The 21,000-nt window shown below is 53.0% G+C and overlaps 1 protein-coding gene across 3 annotated transcripts; it reads right to left on the bottom strand.

The window, feature by feature from the left end:
- Positions 1–1,436: 1,436 nt before the first annotated feature.
- On the bottom strand, positions 1,437–19,951 carry eml4 (EMAP like 4). Of its 3 annotated transcripts, XM_086176551.1 has the most exons (24): positions 19,665–19,948; positions 19,137–19,319; positions 18,393–18,513; positions 17,902–18,060; positions 17,114–17,254; positions 17,016–17,041; positions 16,795–16,830; positions 15,852–15,975; positions 13,556–13,705; positions 13,407–13,476; positions 12,964–13,074; positions 12,116–12,211; positions 8,788–8,922; positions 8,276–8,411; positions 5,975–6,123; positions 5,766–5,891; positions 4,631–4,762; positions 4,490–4,557; positions 4,328–4,416; positions 4,086–4,183; positions 3,540–3,627; positions 3,315–3,413; positions 3,084–3,214; positions 1,437–3,006 (listed from the first exon to the last, which is right to left on the bottom strand). In XM_086176551.1, exons 1-24 carry the CDS (start codon positions 19,687–19,689, stop codon positions 2,614–2,616), a joined length of 2,886 nt encoding a protein of 961 aa, XP_086032677.1. In that variant the 5' UTR covers positions 19,690–19,948; the 3' UTR covers positions 1,437–2,613. The 3 variants fall into 3 exon arrangements, with proteins under 3 accessions (XP_086032677.1, XP_086032697.1, XP_086032686.1); XM_086176571.1 differs by lacking the exon at positions 17,902–18,060 and having other exon boundaries at positions 19,665–19,951; XM_086176560.1 differs by lacking the exon at positions 16,795–16,830 and having other exon boundaries at positions 19,665–19,949.
- Positions 19,952–21,000: the final 1,049 nt, after the last annotated feature.

Raw genomic sequence — 21,000 nt, 5'->3', positions numbered from 1 at the left:
TCTCAGAATCCTGGATAGCGAACCGCACCTATCGGGACATTCCACTCAGAGGTCAAAATAAACAAGAAAATAATCCCTCTCAAACTGGCTACATGGAACATGCGAACACTTCTGGACACTGATGGAATCAGCGACAGGCCACAGAATTGCACTCATTCCAGTGGAACTTAACCGCTGCAATGTTGACACTGTAGCTCTTAGTGAAACCAGGTTCCTTGATGAAGGCTCCCTGAAGGATGTAGGGCAGGGTTACACCTTCTTCTGGAAAGGAAACCAAGCAGGAGGACAGCATCAACGTGATGTGGAACTGACAATAAAAAACAACCTTTCTACCAAGAATCCCAGAAACACCAGTTGGCATAAGTGAAAGGCTTATGTCACTAAGGATCCCCCTGGACAAAAAGCAACGTGCCACCCTTCTGAGGGTTTATGCTCCGACTCTTCCAGCAGAGGATGGTGTGAGAGACCACTTTAACCAAGCATTAGTTGAGGCTCTCTGTCGCACAGCCAAGGAGGACAAGGTCTTCTTGTTGGGTGATTTCAATGCCAATCAGAAAGGACAGCAAGGTGTGGAAGGGAGTCACGGTGTCGGTCAGGTCAATGCCAATGGCCTGCGGTTGTTGAGTCTCTGTGCTGAGCACGACTTGACCATCACAAACACCCTGTTCCAGCTCAAAAATAAACACAAAACATCCTGGATGCAAGGATCCTGCAAACACCACCACTCATCAGAGTACATGTGAACGTGTAGCTCAATGGTAGAGCGCATGCTTTGCATGTATGAGGTTCTGGGTTCAATCCCGAGCATCCCGACTGTATTCTATTCTATCTTTGTAGACCATTCTGAGACAAAAGATGTCTTACTTACCTTTCCAATGAGAGGTGCAGAGTTCTGGACAGACCATCAATTCATTATAACAAAGCTCCGTGTGAAAATACGCCCCGCCGTCTGTCCCCAGAGGTCAGGGAATAAGAGGCTTGACTGTGTCCGCCTTGAAATCCTATAGATCTGGACAACAGCCGGCAATGCACCGTGCACCGCTTCTTCTACGGGAGAAAATGGAGTCGGTGGCTGCTTCCCGTAGTTGCGAGACCTCTTGCGGCTCAATATTGATCCATACATAAGGCGCACTGTTGGTTTTTTGAGAAGATTAAAGGCTTCTAGGTGCGCCTTATATTGCGGAAAATACGCTATATGTGTGTGAATGAGAGGAAGCCGGGTGGAAATGGGAGGCTGCAGTGGAGATCAACAAGGAGTTGTTGTCCAAGTGCCGAGGGTCGACAGTCCATAAAAACAGAGGGTGGAGAAGGGAGCAGCCCAAAGATAACTAAACAATCGACCCGATCGACGGTGTCTCACAGAAACAAAGCTAACCCTGCTAGCTAAGATCACTGCCATGGCAACAGAAGGGAAGGAAACGAACCAGTCGTCACAGTTTTCGAAAAGGTTTAATTTTTTTGGTTGAAATCTTCCATCTGTCGTCGGACAGGAATGAAAAGAAGATACGATTGGCTCAAGACATTCTCGGTATCATGATCGTGTGCTCCGTGTCGGCACTGAAAGAAGACAGATAATAAGCCCCGCCCCTCCCTGGACATCCACTTAAACGAGTTAAAAAGGTAAAAACATTTCTGACATTCAGGAAACATTTGGAACAAAAAATGGTCCAAAAATTGCGAGAAGCTTCAGCAGCCCGAATGCAGCCTATCAGACGGGGGCAGCTGGAATGCGCTCACCTGATAGACCAACACAATCTGAATGTTCCTCAGAAATATACAAACAGATATCGGCGGTATATACAGACTCTGCTGCCGCAGAAGGAACTCGCCTGGACCGGTCACACCGGGCGCCATCCTGCCTCCATGGCAACATTCAGAGAGTCTGAACAAACAATCTGACTGCCTCCACTTCCTGTCTGGTCTTCAGAGGCATCGCCTTGGTTACCGTGGCGACCAGAGCCCGAGCCCTCGGTAGTATCCTGACCGCAGCATGTTGAGAGTTGGAACCTGCAAACGTTCACAGTTGAATTGGTGTCATTTAACGTTTCATTGTGAAATTGTTAACGAGCTACTTCTCGTTAGCGGGACGGAGCTGCGGCGTCGGGACCAAAGGAGAAGCTGCTGCGTCTTCGCCTCGCCGTGCCGGCGAAGAGCCGCCCTTGACTCGGCGGTTCCTCCGGTCACTCGCTGCCGTCCGGACACGGGAGTCCTTGGGCTTCCGTTGGGAAACCTGGACTTTCTGGGTTTTAAACAAATAAACTCCGGGTCTCCCCCTGTCCCTTCTCCCCCCGCTGGAGATCAACCGCCACCGCAGGGCGTTTGGATTAAAACAGCAATAAAAACACCAGGACACTTCCACCAATTTAAGGGACGTTCCCTTTGACTCCGTCTGACCCCTGCAGACACTTCCTTCTCCCATCCGAGGAAGGAGCCCGTCTGAGCGTCTCCTCCGTGTCCCGCCAGAGTGTCTGCAGATGTTCGACATCACGTTTCAGGCCACGGCTCGGAGTCCTGACACACGCATTCTTGTACTTCTATCCTTGTGAGGACTGAGCGACGGGGGTCCTCCTGACCTCCGGAGGTCCTCACAGAGACAGATGTACCGGGGGCTCTCTACGAGGGGGGGGTCAGCGGGGGCAGCCCCTCGTCGCTGGGCGTGGCCGTGTCGTCGCTGGGGTCCAGACTGTCCTTCAAACTCACAGTGCTGTCAGAGGGAGGGGGTGTCGCCTCGGGGGGCGGCGGGGTTTCCGGGGTGAGTTCCTGGGTCCCGTTGGACGTGGGGGGCACCGCCGCCGCCCGCGTCGGCGGGGGAATGACGGCGTCCCCCCGACGGGAGGCGGTGTTAGAGAGGAGGCCGTCAGGGAGGGACAGCGGTGACTTCTCCACCAGGCGCCACTGCATGATGCTTGTGTCCTTCCCCCCCGTGGAGATCAAGTGACTGTCGTCAAACAGGAAGCTGACGTTGGTCACGTGACTGCTGTGGGCGCTGTATTTATGGCTGGGAGCCTGAAACACACGAGGGATGATCGATTGATGGACCGACTGACCGATCGAAGGCTCTGCGGGAGGACCAGATGATTCACCTTTGCCGTTGAACACGGGAATGAAAACAGGTGGACTTTGCAGAAGTCGTCTGCAAGAGCAATGACCTTCCTGTTATGGGAACGAATCAGGGCGTTGATGTCGGTGCCATCTGAGCCCTCTGGCCACACACCTGTAACACACACACAGATAGGGGTCACCTGGAGCCAGACTCTTCTGGTCAGTGAACAAGGTACAGACTCTTCATGGAGGACAAGGGACGTTGCACTGACCAAACACGTGGAATCCCAGGACACAGGTGTACGTCGCCCAGTTAATGTCTTTACACTCCGAGCGGTTTCTTATCAGTTTGCATCCATTTGGAACATCCCCTGAAAACACACACACAACCAGGTTTCGCACAACCACAGAAACACAACTACCAACTCTCATTGTTAGCTTAGCCCCTTAGCACTGAAGGGTGGGCAGAGCAGGGCCGTGTCAGCTCTTTGACTCACAGTAGAGGATCTCGTAGTCCCCGGAGTTGGACATGATGAACTGGTTGTCAGGAGACCAGTCCAGGTGGGTGATGTAGCTGGAATGACCCTGAAACACACGACTGAATAAGTGCCGGGACCTCTGACCTCCCTTTGGCCCCAACCAGGTTCTGCTGGTAGGAGCAGACCTTCACCTGAGCAGCGGACACTAAGGACCCCCCCCCCCCCTTAGAGGTGAGTTTCTCAGCCCAAAGCCTGGATCGGGGGGATCTGTGACCCCCTCCAGAAGTGGGCAGGAGGAGGACGGTCCAGGAGCCCCCAGTGGTAAAAAGTGCTTACAACCATTACCCTAACCCTAACGCAATGGAGGTGTGATGTGATGTTCTTAAAGGTAAGTGGGCCTGCCGGTCCTCCCTATGAGGATATGATACTCTACAAAACCATCAGGCCTTGGCAGTAAAGCGATCTGAAAAACCTTCCTGATTCCACCCTTGTCTTCCTAAATGTCCTCCACACTTACATTAGTTCAGAGCTCATGTTGATAGAATGGAGAAGAAGCAGACTTACGGTGCACTTCCCATAGCGGCTGTACCTCCGCCCGTTCTCCGAGACGGTGTATAAGTAGATGAAGTTGTCATGAGAGCCGACTGCCAGAAGGCCACCATCTGCACACGCACGGACAGACAGACAGACAGACAGACAGACAGACAGACACACACACACACACAGACCATCAGTGGAAAAGTACAACTGGACCTGGCTGGGCCCTCCTGGAGGCCTCGGTGAAGATCTGGACGGCCTGCACCCACCCACTGAGAAACGCATGACGGACAGCTGCTCGTTGCCGTCGGTGTGGATCCCCACCAGGTCGGTTGTCTCCGCGTCCAACACATACCACCTGAAAAGGTTGGACCGTCAGCGCGGAGGTCTACGGGACACAGGCCTCATATCTGCACACGGCCGCTACTGACTTTCCTGAGTGCGTTCCTATGGCGACCACCGCTCCGCTGGGATGGAAATCCGCACAGTGTCCGTGTTCCTGCGGCACAAACACGGCGGTCGGTCGCCTGCCAATCATTAGCTCTGAACGAGCGGCCCCGCCCCCCGCTCACCTCCAGCGTGCGGCTCCAGTGCAGACTGTGGTCGGAGGAGTTCCAGAGGCAGACCAGCCGGTCCTGAGCGCACGTGAGGAACATCTCCTTGGAAGGATGGCACGCCAAACCCCACAGCTCATCCGTGTGACCCTGAACACATCGGTTTGAGGTGCATCATCAGGCTCGGGTCAGAAGCGCTCCGGCGGGCACCTCGGCCGGGAGCCGAAGACGCGAGGATGTCAGCCACGCGGCGATGGCCGCCCGCCCTGCCGGCGACCCGACTCGGGAGAAACGTCATCGCGAAGAGACCCTCTCCTGGACGTGACCAGGGCGGCGAGGGGCCGATGACACCCTCGTATCAAACGCTGCCTCAACATCTGGGTTTGGAGCTAAAGAGTCGGACCTCCACCGGCGCAGCAGGGAAGTGCTCGGCCAGCGGAGCAGGACGTGGAGGGAAGAGAGATGTGGGAGAATCTCCCTCCAGAGAACCTGGTCTAAGAGGGAGGAGGACCGGCTAAAGTCTGAGATCCAGGAGGGACTTCTGCACAATTCCCTGCTGCTCTGGCCCGTTCCTTCAAACCATGTGAGAATAAAGGTTTGAAGACCTGGGAGAACCTCCGGGTTTAGAACTCAGATCAGCTAACCTCCTGAACCAGGAAAACCAACGAGATGAGATAATGCTGGAATTCGCCAGAACAAGAGAAGTTCAATTAAATTCTTGAAGAACGTCACTACACTCCGACGTGTTCTGGACCCACCGGCCACAGTGACCAGGATCGGATGACCAGACTGCTCGTGCTCCTTAAAGCAGACCAGAGAGTTCTCCCTCTTTGGAGGTGAGAGCCAAGACTGCCATTTTGGTCCAGGCAGATCATTTGAGAAGACCAGAGATTCACTCCAGAGTCAAGACCAAGATGATGAAGAGATGAACTCTCACCATCCTAAGATCATCTTGTCCAGAATTCTCCTCTTTTGAGGCCTCCGGCTAGAGTTCAGGCAAATCAAGAGGAACCAGTTGAGTTCTACCTGAAGCAGCTGGTGAACCTTCATCACCAGCGTCATACCAGCTTCTGACTCGGGACTTCCTCTAGATACCTGATTCTTAGCTCACGTCATCGTTATGATGTATGAATCGGAGGTCATGTGCGCGTACCTGGACCTCCACCGTGAAGCCATCATTGAAGGTTCCTCTCAGGATGAAGTTGCGTGACGTTCCAACAAGGAACTCGTCCCCCTTCCCCTCGGACACGGCCCTGATGGTCCCGTACTGATCCGGGACCTTCAAATACACAAAGGCACCTTGGTCAGCGTGTGTGCACGTGCATGCGTGCGTGTGCGAGTGTATGTGCGAGCTTGCGTCACCTCAATCTCTCGGTCTGCTCGGAGCTCGTGGTCCCACAGGATGATCTTCCGGTCCTTTCCACCGCCGGTCAGCAGAGTCCCACTCCTCATCTCACACACACAGAACACACTTCCCTCGTGACCTTTGACCTGTCGAGTGATCTGAAAGGCTGCGTGGGCACGCGCACGCACACACACACACACACACACACACACACACACACACACACACACACACACACACACACACACACACACACACACACACACACACACACACAGAGGTTAGCGTCTCCAGATTATGCCACATGCGATGCGTTCACTGCCCCTGAGGAACCTGGGACTGGCCCGTGGCGGCCCGGTGCTTCCAGAGAGCGTCCAGCAGGAGGCAGCAGAGCACAGGAGATGGTCTCAACCTCCTTCGCGTACTGACCCTCCTGGACAACAAGAACCGCTCCATCCGTTCTTGTTGTGACCTTCAGTGAAGGTCAAATCTTCTCCAAAGACAATCACTTCTGTTTTGAATTCTGCCCTCACTCAAACTAAACAGGCTGTAGATACGAAGCTGGTGTTTCCAGGTCCAGGCAGGACGTCAGACCTCCGTTTCCTCTCGAGGCAGTGATGTCCGACCATAGCAACTTCGTTCTAACTGTGAGAGGCTTCTTGAGTGGAGAGTACGGACCTCGGGCTCTGCTGGAACACAGATTTCTACTGGCTAAGAATTTGTTGTTTTCACCGTGTTTGATACAGAGTGATTTGATTGGCCGATAACGTACAGAAACCCAAGCTCTGCAGCTGGGCCTGGAGCCTCAAGCTCCAGAAGTCTCTTGCTGCATGTGGAAGATCTCACCCTTTCGGCCGGTCGGACGCCGCAGAGCTGGAGCCCGAAGCACAGACTATGGCTGCGGTCAGGCCCGGAGAGAAGATCTCTCTGGGTGAAGGGTCCGCTCGGACAGGATCTAACCCAGGATCGACCAGGTGACTGACAGGTAGTGTCGTCAGAGGGGCGGGGCTGACCTCCTGACCTTCTCTCCTGCTTCCAACCATTTGGACGAAGGTCAAAATCAGGAGGAGCCCAAAGGGTTGAATGGTTAAATCCACTCCGGCGATCAGTGACGGCTGATAGGTGGCTCACCTGCCAGTGGGCGAAGCTTAGACTTGATCCCTATCGAGCAGGAGCGGATCTTAAAGGGAACCCGAATGGGAGCGTATGCATAAATATGCGCGCTAAAATGCTTTGTCAAAAGGCACGGTTTCCCAATTCCCCCAGTTGATAAGACATATTCTAACCTACGAGCGCAGCCATGCTGGGTTGATGACCTAAATCGGTTTGCCTCTGTTAACTTCGGCTTTCAGCTTTGGCTCAGTACGTTTTACGCTAATGATGCCACATCATGCTGCTTTTGGGTGCCATTTTCAGTCCAAGGAAAACAAAGGGGCTGATGCTGGAGCTGCTCACGGACATTCACAACTTCCTAAGGATCCGCAGCCGTGTTCTCGCCGCTTCTCTCTGGATGCATTTGACACATTTAGCCGAGCTAGGCTAAGCTGCTACTAGAGCTCACGTGCGCTGCTGATTTGAAACGGACACTAAAACCAAACCCCGCTCCCCACAAGCAGACAAAAGCTGCACGGGAAATGATGGACGCCCGCTCAAAGAGCCCTCATGGGCAGGAGTCACCGGATGTCCTCCTGCAGGGATGTGGACAACTAGCTGCGGCAGAAGTAGCATCCAATGAGGACAGAGCACCGGCACCATGCGCTCTCTGTTAGCATAGCAACGCAGTCGCCGCACGCACACTCGGGACTTTGGCCGTCTTTGTTGATCTTCATTTTGACTTCTGCCTTCGGCGCTCTCCTTCATGCTCTCGTTTCTCTCGGGTTCTAACGGGAAGGGTCGCATTAATGTTTCGGTGGCGCCAGTGGGGTCGAGACCGGGCCGCCAGTGCCACGTCACCCCCGGACAGCGCCGCCACGGAAGCAACAATGGCGATCTTCGCACTTAGAGGGTTTTACCATTTTAAACAAACAACGTTAAGTTGAGACATTTCATCATTTTTGTTTTTATGTAGCTGGTTCAAATATTGAGCAAATAGGACCATAACGTCTTGGTAAGCGGGGATCCTTCTAAATACTTCATGAACCATTTGAAGAGAAGGCCGTTCCTCTCTGACCATTTGAAAACCCTGACCGTAGCGACGAAGGTTTCTCCAGGACATTGAAGATTCAACCAAATGTCCTGCTCTCGTTCAGCCTTTGCTTTCGAAAACGCCGTCATTGGTTTTTAAAACGAGTACCGCCATCCTCCCCCGCCCGCCTCACCTCTGGGTCCCTTCCCGGTCGGGGTCTCTGCGGCATTCCTGGTCCAGACCAGCAGGATTCCACCGGAGTCTCCTGTCAGGATGTCTCCGGTGCTCAGGAAGGCCAGACACTGGACAAACTTGGGCTTCTCGTATTTCTGAAGCAAAAGGTTCCAGTCAGTTCAAGCTCAGGAAATCCTGGAGAACAGAAGCTGTGGGATTGTTCCTTCAGATGGAACGGATCCAAATAGGATGCTCTGCTGACAACGATCTGAACGCAGAGGAACTTCTTTTTTTGCTCGCTGAAGTCAAAGTGTCAAAGCACTTTGGATCGTGATCGGGCGCCGGAGGAGAAGGCGAGAAGAATCTGATCGGCCCAGATCTAGTCTTCGATTATAGGCTGGTAAGCAGCCGTATCCCCTGAAAGATGTTCAGGAAGCTCGTGACCTGCACTTGCTCCTGAAGACAGGGAGCAAAGAGCAAAGTCTTTCTAATCCGATGTACAGGAGGATGGAAAAAAAAAAAAACACTCACCCCAAAGATGCCTTGTTTACGGGCAAGAGACGTCCCTGTCCAGGTCCAGAAGAAGATGTGGGACTTTCCACAGGTAACGATGGTGTTTGGGTCGGTGGGGTGGAACTCCACCACCAGAACTACCTCATTGGTGGTCTGAAGCAAAAAACATTGAAAAGTCCAGTTCAGATATGAGGCGAGTCAAAGGGACATCTGGATGTGTCTCCTCAGGCCTGAAGGCATGCAGAGATCCATCTCCGCACCCCAGGAGGTCAAGAAGAACCTTCCAGTCCATCTAAGAGCTGGACTTAACTCCAGATGTTGAAAAATTGTTGATAGGTACTACTACCTGTTTCAAGTAGAATAATACTGATACGATACTAACGTGCTGCGGTTCGAATACTCATGAGACCTCTATGGAGTACATTCTTTCTTCTGCTGTGGGCTGCTCCCTTCAGTGGTCACCTCAGCCAACCACCTGCCTCCTTCTACTTTCATATCCTCGTCCCCTCCATCCATGAACCTCCTCTCTGGTTTTCCTTCAGACCTCCTGCCTGGGAGCTCCCCCTCAGCATCCTTCTACCCAGATCTTCTCCATCCCTCCTCTGTCCATGTCCAAACCATCTCAGTGTGACTACCTCCAGAACGTCGAACATGTGCTGTCCCTCTGATGGACTCCTCCCTGACCCTCTCCATCCCCTTTACTACCAATAGAACCTCCAACATCTTCATCTCTGCTGCCAACAACAGGTGTGCTCAATACGTCGATCACGATCTACCGGTCGGTCGCATGGCATTAAAACGTAGAGCTCAGCCTATCCATGCACTATGAAAGTTGTCACTTGACTGACAGTCGGTCTGTCCAATCCGACCTTTTCTGACACAAGCGTCACTGCTCATGTGCACATAACAGTGGATTCTGGAAAGCTAGCAAGTTAGCCTCCAATTTATGTCTCCTAAACCTATGGGTATAAAAATGAGTGGGGGACCTGGACCAAGTAAAAAGACTAGCATGCGGCATGGGAGGTAGACTTCTTTTTACTATGTCATTTGCAAAGTGTGTTTGCCTCATCTGCCAGTCTGCCATCGCTATACCGAAAAGGGGAAACGCGGAGCGGCATTTTCAGATTGTTCACAAAAACTACAACACTCACTTCCCTCCAAAAAGTGAGCTGAGAGGGAGAAAGGTGAAGTAACTAAAATCCCAGCTGCCAGGAAAGCAGTTATTGTTCTCACAGCTAACTTCAACTATGCTGCGGACTCCATTCAAGTCATCAGAATAAGGTACCGTATTTTCTGCACAATAAGGCACACCGGGTTATAAGGCGCACCTTCAATGAATGGCCTATTTTAATTTTTTTTCATATGTAAGGCGCACCGCATTATAAGGCACATAGAATAGAAGCTCCAGTAGTGGCTGGGTTGCGTTATGCATCGACTAAATGGAGCTGCGCTAAATGGAATGTCAACAAGCAGTCAGATAAGTCAGTCAACCTCTATCAATAGAATACAAACCAACGTTCTGACAACTCCGTTCACTCCCAAAACAAGTTAGTGCATTCACAATACGGTACCGTACGTACCAGTTGCTCTTAACTGATATTTGCGTGGCCTTCATTGAAAACGATGTATTTCCAACTCAATTTGTCACAGTTCAAAGCGTTTCATTAAACAAAAACAAGAAGGTCCTCTTCTAAATTGACTGACATTAAGTTAGCGTGTTTGTCCTCTAACCGTAGCCGTCTCGCTTTGTTGCCTCAGAACCTCTAATTAGTCTTCTTTACTTGGCGCAGATCATCTTGTTGCTTCCTCCACTTCCGCACCATTGATTTGTTAATATTGAATTCTATGGCAGCTGCTCTATTCCGTGTTCTACTGCGTGACTGATAGCCTTGAGTTTCAACTCTGCATCGTAAGCGTGTCTCTTGAAAGGAGCCGTTTTGGGGTCTTTGTGCGCGCACACACACACACACACACACACACACGCACACACACACACGGAAATGAAAACACATATATCCCAGCATGCACCGCACGCTTCTTCTACGGGAGAAAATGAAGTTGGCGGCTGCTTCCTGTAGTTGCAAGACCTCTTGGGGCTCAATATTGATCCATATATAAGGCGCATTGGATTATAAGGCGCACTGTCGGTTTTTGAGAAGGTCAAAGGCATTTGGGTAAGCCTTACAGTGCAGAAAATACAGTATTTACCATAGAAGTACTGTTGTAGTGTGCCATAAGGGTTCATGCAGTTATGCAAGATCCGCAAACCATTATTGTGTTAAGTATACTCAGTAGAGTATATCAATAAATATATATTCAGCACTTTTAGTGGAGGTAGATCATTTTCACATGGTCATTTGAAAAGTAGCTCACAAGGCGAATAGTGTGGACACCCCTGGCCTACAGGCTTTTACCCGGTGTCTCCAAACAAGGCAAGCTGGCTGCTCTCACCACCATCTTTACCACCTTTCCTTTCGGCTGATGGTCTTCTGTCACCCCTGACACTTTTCTCCACCCATTCCACCCTGCTGGCAGACATTTCTCTACCTCTTCTCCACACTGTTGTTCTGGACTGTTGACCCCCAGCACTTAAAACCCTCCACCTTCTTTGTTTCCACTCCCTGTAGCCTCACAATTCCACTTGGGTTCTTCTCATTCACACACATGTATTCTGTGTTGCTGCAGCTAACCTTCATTCCTCTCCTCTCCAGAGCATACCTCCACCTCTCTAGATGTTCCTCGACCCATACCCTGATCTCAATACAGATCACAATGTCATCTGCAAACATCATAGTCCATGGATATTCCTGCGGAACCTCATCTGTCCATCCACCACTGCAAATGAGATTGGCTAAAAGCTGATCCCTGATGAAGTCCCACCTCCACCTTGAACATCTCTGGCACACCTTACCATTGCCTCACAGCTAGCATGCATGTCCTGCACCACTTGAACATTCCTCTGCCACTTTTTCGAAATCTAGAAGGGCACAATGTAGCTTCCCTGACCTTCCCTATACTTCTCTACCAGCGTTCTTAAAGCAAATACTGCTTCTGAAGTACTCTTTCAAAACAAATGCTGCCTCTGTACTATTCCTTCAAAGCAAATACTGCATCTGTAGTAGTCTTTCAGAGTAACCACAGCCCCATGCTCTGGTTAAGGTCGCCCCATGCTCACAAGCTGTAAAAGCACAGCACAGGACAAAGTAAAGCAACAAAACATTTCTAAGCTACAGTGGCGGCACCTTGGCACTGAGAAGAATGAAAGCCTTATTAAAGCACAAAGGGCACTGGGTGGGGCTGTGGTAGGCCGCCTCGGTAGCACACAGTCACGGCAGTGTGCGCGTACCTTGATCTCTGCTATCTTTGACTTCTTCTGCCAGTCCCAGACAGTCAGCATGTGATCATTGCAGTCGTCAACCACGCTCAGGTGCTGACCAGAGTCCTGGAGACAGTGGTCAACGGGCAGATGGAAGGGTCACAACATTCCTCGTAATGGTTTATACTCTCACCAAATAATTACAGTCAAGATGCAACATGTGGAGAATCATGAATATCAATGTCCACCAGTCAGCCGTGACATTATGTCCACGAGGCATCGCAACGGATTCTGGCCTAATCCGGTGGCCATGGCGTTTGTTTATTTACCAGTTTGCAATCACAGCTGGCACACAAATGGTCGAATGTCCACAGAGGTTCTCAGGCCTCCGGGTCATGGTTAATTCTTGTTAAAATCTTTCCTTGTGGCAGCTGGACTTGATTTTCATCCCTTGAAAACATTTCACCTATCATCAGAGAGACCTCCTCAGTTTTGAACTTCTCCAAAGCAAAGAGGCCTCTCCAATGAAAGATGAAACTTATACTAGGCAAGAAAATCAAGGTTAGTTGCCACGAGAAGAAGAGTTTGAAAAGACCAAGTGGTTAAAGTGTCACTGGGATGGCCAGAGGACTGGGTCTGCAGTGGTCAGCTGCTTCCATGGATCATTAGCAAAGAATGTGAGGAGAGCCGGGGAGCAAGGGCTGGTCCCACCTGACAGGTGATGACCGAGCCTCCGACGAGTGAAGGACTTAATGCTAGTTCTGATCAGAAGGTGCCAAATGGGCCTGAGAACTTCAGATATTAACCAAAGCAAGGTGGTCATAATGTTGTGGCTGGTTGGTGTCTAAGTTCCAATGGTGCACCGGGGTCATACTCACAGCCTTGGAGAAAGCCAATGAGCCCACGCCCCGTTCAAAGGTTCCCAAGCCGATAACCTGCAGGGTCGAGAGGCTGACGCTGTCCCAAACTCGGACATGAGGTTGTAGAGCCTGAGGATACGTCAGAGATGTTATCTGTAGCGACTGCTTGGTTCCTGAAGGGGGGGGGGGGGGGGGGGGGGCTGTCTGCTGGTGTGTCAATCACACCAGGGCACCAGCAGATCATCAATATCATCTCCACAGCAGGCTCTGGGTGACCTACAGGCCTGCTGCTAGAGACCCTTACGTCATTCTCCTTGTTCCCCCAGTTCCTCTTCAAGTCCCGGGGGGGATTTGACCTTTGAACACTATCCAGTATTTAAGAAGTTGTTTGTACTGCAATTTTAGTAGTGCGGTAATTTTATCAGTACAACATCGAAAACAGTCATCAGATGATTCCTCACCCGTCCATCTTTGTCCACCCCAGCGATCTGTCCTGTTGCGATGCGGATCTTGTCGGGATGGATGGCCAGACTGATGGAGACAAAGAAACGCCTTCAGCTAGTGACATCACTCAAAAGAGCAGCAAATGGAAGGCCGGCAGCTTTCTCACCACTTCACGCAGTCGGTGTGTCCTAAGTAATGTCTCTGAGTACGTTCTTCATAGTTGAACAGAACGACGACAGAGGCAATGAAGAACACTATCTCTCCGGTGGGAAGCAGGTAGACGTTTGCTCTGCAGTCTCTGCCCCGGTAGCCATACCTGCAAGGAGTCAAGGAAGCGCCTAGGATCACGACAGGCTGCCGAGGACCACCTGGGATCTACCGAGGAACTACTGGGGACCATTGAGGTTCTACCAAGGTACTACTGAAGATCATCAGGTTCTACCAAGGCACTACCAAGAGTCATCTAGGTTCTACCAAGGAACTACTTTGGCTCTACCGAAGAAGCACTGAGAATTCTCTAGATCCTACCAAGGGTAATTTAAGTTCTTCAGAGGACAACCTAGAATCTACTGGAGAACTACCTTACAATCCGTTGGGGACATGAGCTTTTGGTATCTTCACATCAACTCACCTTTAAGGTTGGACCTGCAGTCTCTGCATCTGACCTGCTTCTACATCAGAAATCAGTTTGATCATTGAGCTTCAATCATTGTGTTGAGTCTTTTCCAACCGCTTAAACAAATGTATTAATTCTTCATCAGAGATACTTTGATGGTCTTCATCGATCAAACAAACATAGATACATAACAAGTATCCTCTGCTGTCAAAGGCTGAGCTTCCACCAAGCCTGCCTTCAACCTGGAGATGATTCGACTTGATCCAGTTCTTCTTCAGCTCTAAGGCCCTGGGGCCTCAGGGTGGTGTCGGACCATTGGCATAGTCCAAAACACCTGCAGCATCTGGACTGGGAATGGGGTCCTTTCTGTGCATACAGGTTCCTTTGGTTTATCAGCGATGGGAGAGGTTGAGGGTCACCACAGGTTCTGAGCGGTTTCCTAGTGTTTTACTTCTTTTCTGAAATGGGTCTTTTGCTGGGGGCTTCAGCCGATGGTGAGGGGTTCTAAAGACCTGAGCTGGTGTTCCAGCGGAGGTTGGGAGTCAAAGAGGCCATATTGATCAGCTGGAGGCTTCTGTCATTTTAACATTATCTGCACAGTCCAGGAAAGCCAAAATATCTCCTCCTACAACTTCATAGGCTAACTTGATGCACTGAGGTGATCCATGAAAGCTAGGTTCTGTGGTCTGCTCTCTCCATGCAAGAGACACCGAAACATCAGGGGTACTTGAGTCTGCAGGAACTTGGAGTGAACAGACAGTAAGTAGCAGTTAGCAGCAGGTCTCATTACTGAGGACCTGCAGTGAAGGTGGTCCTGCAGACCAGAGATTTTTCTTTAACAGATTGTATCTTTGTCTCCATGACACGTCCTTAAGCAGAGACTGCACAGGACCATTGATTTTCATCAGGACGCATGGTCTCGTCCATGTCCACCTTCATTTCGTTGATTGTGTCGACAAAGACCTGTGACCTACTGGCGTGTTGTGCTTCTGACCAGGTTGCCTGGTGTAAATTTAGCGTGCAATGAAAGGCCACATGTCCCCGAAAAATCTTCTAAGCTGCCACTGTCCTACTGGTTCAGTAGGAAATCTGTTTCATAAGTGGTTCCAGCTGTTCAACGTCATTTGACCCCGTAGAAGGTGCCACATTGCAGCTTCAGGATCTGCTGCATCTGGCCAACATGTGACTGACAAGCAGCTGAAAAAGCATTTGTACGGCTGGACATGGACGTGGTCCACTACTGTAGGTGGCAACCCACGATCCCGGGCTTCAGCAGTGCAGAAGATGGCAATCAATCAGAAAGTTGTCGGTTGAATGGCCATGCTCGCCAGATTAATTGTTGAGGTGAAGGGGAGGAGGCCACAGCGCTGGACCATCTGAAGCCTTCAGGAGAAGAAATCCTATTGCCAAACTGAACTGTTCAGCTTCATTTGGCTGGTACGTTGGGTGGTCCGCGCTGACATCAACACTTTGACAAATAGACCCAGCTGTGGATTGGAGTCAAAGGTTGGAGGTATGACGCAGCTTCCAGATGAGCAGTCTGGTGGACACTGGATGGCCCTCCATCCTGGTGCCCTCAAATCTCCGTGAACTCTCCAGAAGAACCAACCCATGTTTCACAAGACTCCATAAATCAGTCCCTTCATGTGATGGAGAAGGTCTGATGGAACCGGGGACTCTAGCGCCGCCCTGATCTTTGTCCCATACTTGGGTTTTTAAGTGTGAACCAAACAAAGAGCCTAAAAACACTGGCACCTCTTTCACTTAAATGTTCCTGATAAATACGTGAACGTTGAACCGCAGAGATACCCTCAGCCCTCAACCCCCCTCAAGCAGTGAAGGATACACCCACTCCAGCTTCAGTCTCTCAGGGGGAAGCTCAGTCTTAACATCCTCGTAGTTCTCCACGTCCGACGGGATGAACATGGTGATGGGTCGACCGCGCATGAACATCTTGACGGCATTTCCCTCTAAAGAGAAGCACAGAGAACCGACCGACCAGGTCAAAGGAGGGTGGCGCTCCTGTCCAGCGCAGCAGAGAAACATACCCTGGGTGGACCTCAGCAAGAACCACGCCAGCAACACGTCCACAAACTCAGCAGGGGTGGAGGACTGATGTCACACGGGTGAAGCAAGAGATAAAAATGAATCAGGAGAAGGGAGAGGGTGGAGAAGGCAAAGGAGTAGAAACAGGAACCATTGGCGAGGCGCGGGTGGAGACCCCCAGCCGGAGGGGTCGGGTTCGGCGATTAGTCCTTTTAATGGGGGAGAAGCTAACCGAGCCGACCTTCAGTGAAGTCAGAAGCACAAAGGAGTGACATCGCCCGGGCAAGCTGAGGAGAATGCGGCGGAGGGAGGAGAACGCGATTGGCCGACAGCAGAGACGGCGTCTGCGGGAATCATAGATGTATGAAGAGACCGGACGCAGCTTCTCATTCAGGTCCACCCCGTGGAGCGGCGGCATCCACGGGGCCTCCTGGTTGAATGTCGGAGAGCGGGAATTGGATATCCATCGGCTGAATGGCCGTTAAAATCCCTCCGACTCGAGGTTCTTCCGGACGTCCAAGCCAGGAGGACGGAACCATGATGAGAAGAGCCGCAGAGTTTCTTAAAGAAACAGATTTACTGCCGTCAGTCTTTGGCCTCTCCGGTGACCCTTCGCGCTCTTTCTGCTCAAACGTGCGGAGCTCCTCCAGCCAGGTCTTTTCATACATCCATGCTTAGCGTGCCGGGTTAGCCGGTCAGCCTGTTAGCCTGCGAGCTGGCGCTGACGAGTCATCGGGACTTACCAGCGAGGCTGTTTTTCTCCCGGGTGGACATTTTGGCTGGTTTGAGACAAAGACAGTGTTACTGAACACCAATGAGTCAAAGATCTGAACAAGAGTCCGCCTCTGAGACAGGGCGAGATCTCTAACGCCCCCGGAGATCTGCTAACATCTCTGGAGGATGATGGCAAAACCACCATGATAATGATGAAGATGACGGCTGACGACGGACGAGGGTTAATTACCTTGACTGACGAGCGGCTCTTTGTGTCTGGGAAAAGAAATAAACCGATCAGTGGGATTCTGTGAAGGACGCTTGAAGGTCTGAGGACGTGTGTCCTACCTCTCGGCGTTCTTCACCACCTTGGCCAGGAGTTTGGAGGTGGATGCGGCCTTCACCAGTTTGTTCCGGTTTTCCTCAGACGTCTCCCAGGTGGAGCTCTGAGAACGCTCCATACCTGAGGAACGCTTGACACTGGGGCCCCTGACACACACACACACACACACACACACACACACACACACACACACACACACACACACACACACACACACACACACACACACACACACACACACACACACAAACACACACACACACACACACACACACACACACACACACACACACACACACACAGTCAGTGTCCAGGAGGCTGCATGGGAGGCAGTAGAGAAGCTTCATCTTCAGTTGACTCAAGTGGATTTAATCTGAGAACAGATCCGGGTGTTGGTTTGAAGCACAATGATCGTTATGAGAGCAACTTCCTGCCGTCATTAATGTTCAGCTCTGACTTTGAGAGTCACATCTCTGGTGTCAGGTAACAGTGAGTGATCCAGAAGATGAAGCTGAAGAGGACAGATGAACCAGCAGATGTTTAGTAAGGTGAAGCTCCTGGCCTCAGAGGAGGCCGGCCGGAGGCGGGGTAACAGCATGGCGGGGAGGCGGCAGAGCATTAGAGGAGCATTAGAGGAGCATTAGAGGAGCATTGGAGGAGCATTAGGAGCATCAGAGCAGAGGAGGAGGACTCCAGCTTGTGAGTGGACAAGAGGACCGCTGGTCCTCAGACGGTTAGAGGCAGAGACGCTCTCAGAGCCAGCAGGAAGCGAGGAGATGCTTTGGACGGCAACCTTTTGGAGGCGGCGTGGCCTCTGAGGTCGGACGTCGGCCTCTGCTGCGCCTGGGGGTGGTGGGGGGGGACGGGGGAGGGGGAGGGCGCCGGGGCCTCCTCGCGCTCTCGGATCTCATCCATCTGGGATCTGCCGGTCTCCTTCTTCCTGTCCTCTGAACTGTGGACCAATCAGGAGACACCGCCGGTTCTACCGCATCCAAAACGCTTCTGTCCGGAGCAACGTCACCTCTAACGGACCTCAGAACCGGTGACTGATCACTGAGGAAGAACAGCTCGGACTGGCAGCTGTGACCCTCTACGGCCCAACACATGCGCATTCACGCACACGCACACACACACACAAGCGCACGCACACACACACACACAGGTCTCCTTCCCGTGATGCATCTGTGCTCCGGTGTTTGTACAAACACATTCAACAAAACATTGTGAGGGAATCAGTTTTACAGTTGTGTGTGTGAGCGTGTGTGTGTGTGTGTGTGTGTTCACCTCTTAGCAGCTGATGACACCGTCTCCTTCCTGGTGACGGAGGTGGAGTCTCTCTTGCGTCCTGGCGTCCCTCCGTTGGTGATGCAGGACATGGAGTAGGCCTCACGCAGGGCTGCTCCACCTGCAGGAGACCAAGGGTCACCTTCATTCTTCAGCGCTCAGCAGCTTCTTCAGTGACTCGCATTTCAAGTCATCCAGGCGACGGCGACACCACAGATGAACCGTCAGGAATAAGATGACCAGTAAACCTGAAGAAGCATCACCTGACAGAGATACCTGTGGGTGGCCTCTGTGTGTGTGTGTGTGTGTGTGTGTGTGTGTGTGTGTGTGTGTGTGTGTGTGTGTGTGTCGCTGAACGCTCCTCAACGGTCTTCTACTGTGAGAGGAAGCCAGCAGCCGCCCGTCTGCCTGCAGTTCCTCCGAACCACCACGAGGAGAAACTATTCCTGCCTGTGAAAGGTGAGATCTGAAGGAACGTTCTGGAGGCCGAGATGTTCCGGGGTCGATCTTCAGTTCGGAACCGCCCGCCCGCACCGTGATGGGACGCACCTTCCCGCGTCCTTCGGATATTCGAACGGTCACGTCTGGCTTTTAGCAAAACACGGATGAGCGCGCAGTCCTTGTGGACGTCCGGCGCTCTGATGGAGGTCCTTGAGGTCCTCAGAGTGTTTCTCCCCTGCAGGGTTTGGCCAAAGCTCCGGCTCCAATCAATGGAAGCCGAGGAGATCCGTGAGAGGAACCTACTTTTTCCGGAGCTCTGCTTCTTGGCCGCGGCGGCGGAGTCCTCGGAGGCGGCCAGGCGGCGGAGGACGTCGGCCAGGGCCGCCTTCATCACCGTCAGCTCGTCTTCCTGCTGCTGGACGCGGAGCTCCAGCGACGACAGGCGGTCGTTGACGTCCGACACGCTCGCTCCCGACATACTGTCGTCTGCACGCACGCACACACACACACACACACACACACACACACACACACACACACACACACACACACACACAAGAGCTAATTGATTTCCGGTGTCTTTGTTCCCGCCGACCGAAGGCTCCTGCGCCGCCGGCCGCTGCGGGGATCCCCCGCATCGCAGGGCGCCCCCTCCCCCGCGGGGCCCGCAGGGGCGGTGCGGTTGCGTTGCGTTGCGTGCGGTCGGCCTGGTAAATACTGGAGTGACACGTGGAACGCCGCCACGGGCGCGCGCGGACGCGGCGCCCGCCCGCACCTCCGCAGGTATGCGGCGGCGGCGGCGGCGGCGGCGGGGCCTCGGCGGAGACTCACCCAGGCTGCCGGTGAATCCGTCCATGATGGGGGGGAGCGGGGCTCCGGGCCGGAGGCCTGCGGCGGCCGCTGCGGGCCTCCGTCCGCGCTCCTCGGCCGCGCCGCGCGGAAACGAGCGCTTCCGGCCCGCGGCGACGGCGGCGGCGGCTTCGACCCGCCGCGAAGATCCGACGATCCGCTGCTGCCCTGCGGCCCCGAAGCACCGGAGCGTCCCGGAGGAGCCGAACGCACAGCGGGGAGACGAGCGGGGAGACGCGGGGACACACGGACGCGGCTGCGCGCTTCCGACTCCGCCCGCGCGCTTCCCGGGGGGAGGGGGTCGGGTTTCAGGCCGTCCGGCGCCATAGCGACACCCGGCGGCCCGGGAAGGTCACCGCACCGCCGGTCGGAGGCCTGCGTGGGCCTCCACCCACGGTCCAAATACATATTATTCCACGCGGAGAGAATGCGGCGAGGCCCGGGACGCGGCCGGCGGCGGATACGGGACGCATGAAAAATAATGCACTGAGAGCGTTGACACCGTAAGGTGCTTTACAAAAGAGTACTTGGGAGACGCAAAGTGACCGTCCAGTTGTTCCGTCCACCGGGTTCGGGTTACCTAGGTAACCCTCTACGGAGCAGCGGCGCCGGTGACTGATTGTCCAGGGGATGAAGCTGCTCTTCCCTGGACGGACCTTGTGTGTGTGTGTGTGTGTGTGTGTGCGCGCGCGCAGGCCAGCCCAGTCCTTCTCGGCGTGGCCGGGCCTCTTTCTGCGTCCGTGGTGTAGAGGTCTGTCTCCATACGTGGCCCTGGGACCGCTGGCGACCCGCCTCTGGCACAGTGACGGCCGGGAATCGTCTCCGGCGTCCCGCGACCCGGACGCCGGAGACACAGTGGATAGTGGTCGGATGGATGTCTAAATCTTCTTATAGCGGCAACTGGACCTGGTTTTCTTCCCTTGAAGAAGTTTCAGCGAAGGGCGGAAAATCAAGTCCTGTAGCTACGATAAGAAGAAGTCTCGTTTCTGTCTTTTGAGAATTGACCGAGAAGCTCGGCAGACCTGCTGGACGGTCGGGCCGGAGGTGCCGTCGGTCTGCCGAGCTTCTCGGTCAATCCGGTCAGATCGGCCGATGTTCCGATCCGGCAGCGTCGCGTGGCCTCCGTGACCTCCTGCTTCCATCCCACCGGCGAGACCTCTGACAGAAGACAAACCTACACGACATGTTTCTGTCTTGGCCGCTGGGGACGAACAGGAAGGACCTGTGTAGAAATGACACTGTGAATCGTGAGGCGGACACACAGATGGTTATTTTCAGAAATAATCCTCTCCCTCTCCTGTGGGCTGCTCCCCGCGGG

This window comes from Fistularia commersonii, chromosome 2, assembly GCF_037954325.1.
Source record: "Fistularia commersonii isolate RoL2024-O1a breed Wild chromosome 2, RoL_Fcom_v1.0, whole genome shotgun sequence".
In the NCBI taxonomy this organism is placed as follows: domain Eukaryota; kingdom Metazoa; phylum Chordata; class Actinopteri; order Syngnathiformes; family Fistulariidae; genus Fistularia; species Fistularia commersonii.
Note: the sequence above shows the minus strand (reverse complement) of the source record. Positions and strands in the feature narration are given on the sequence as shown.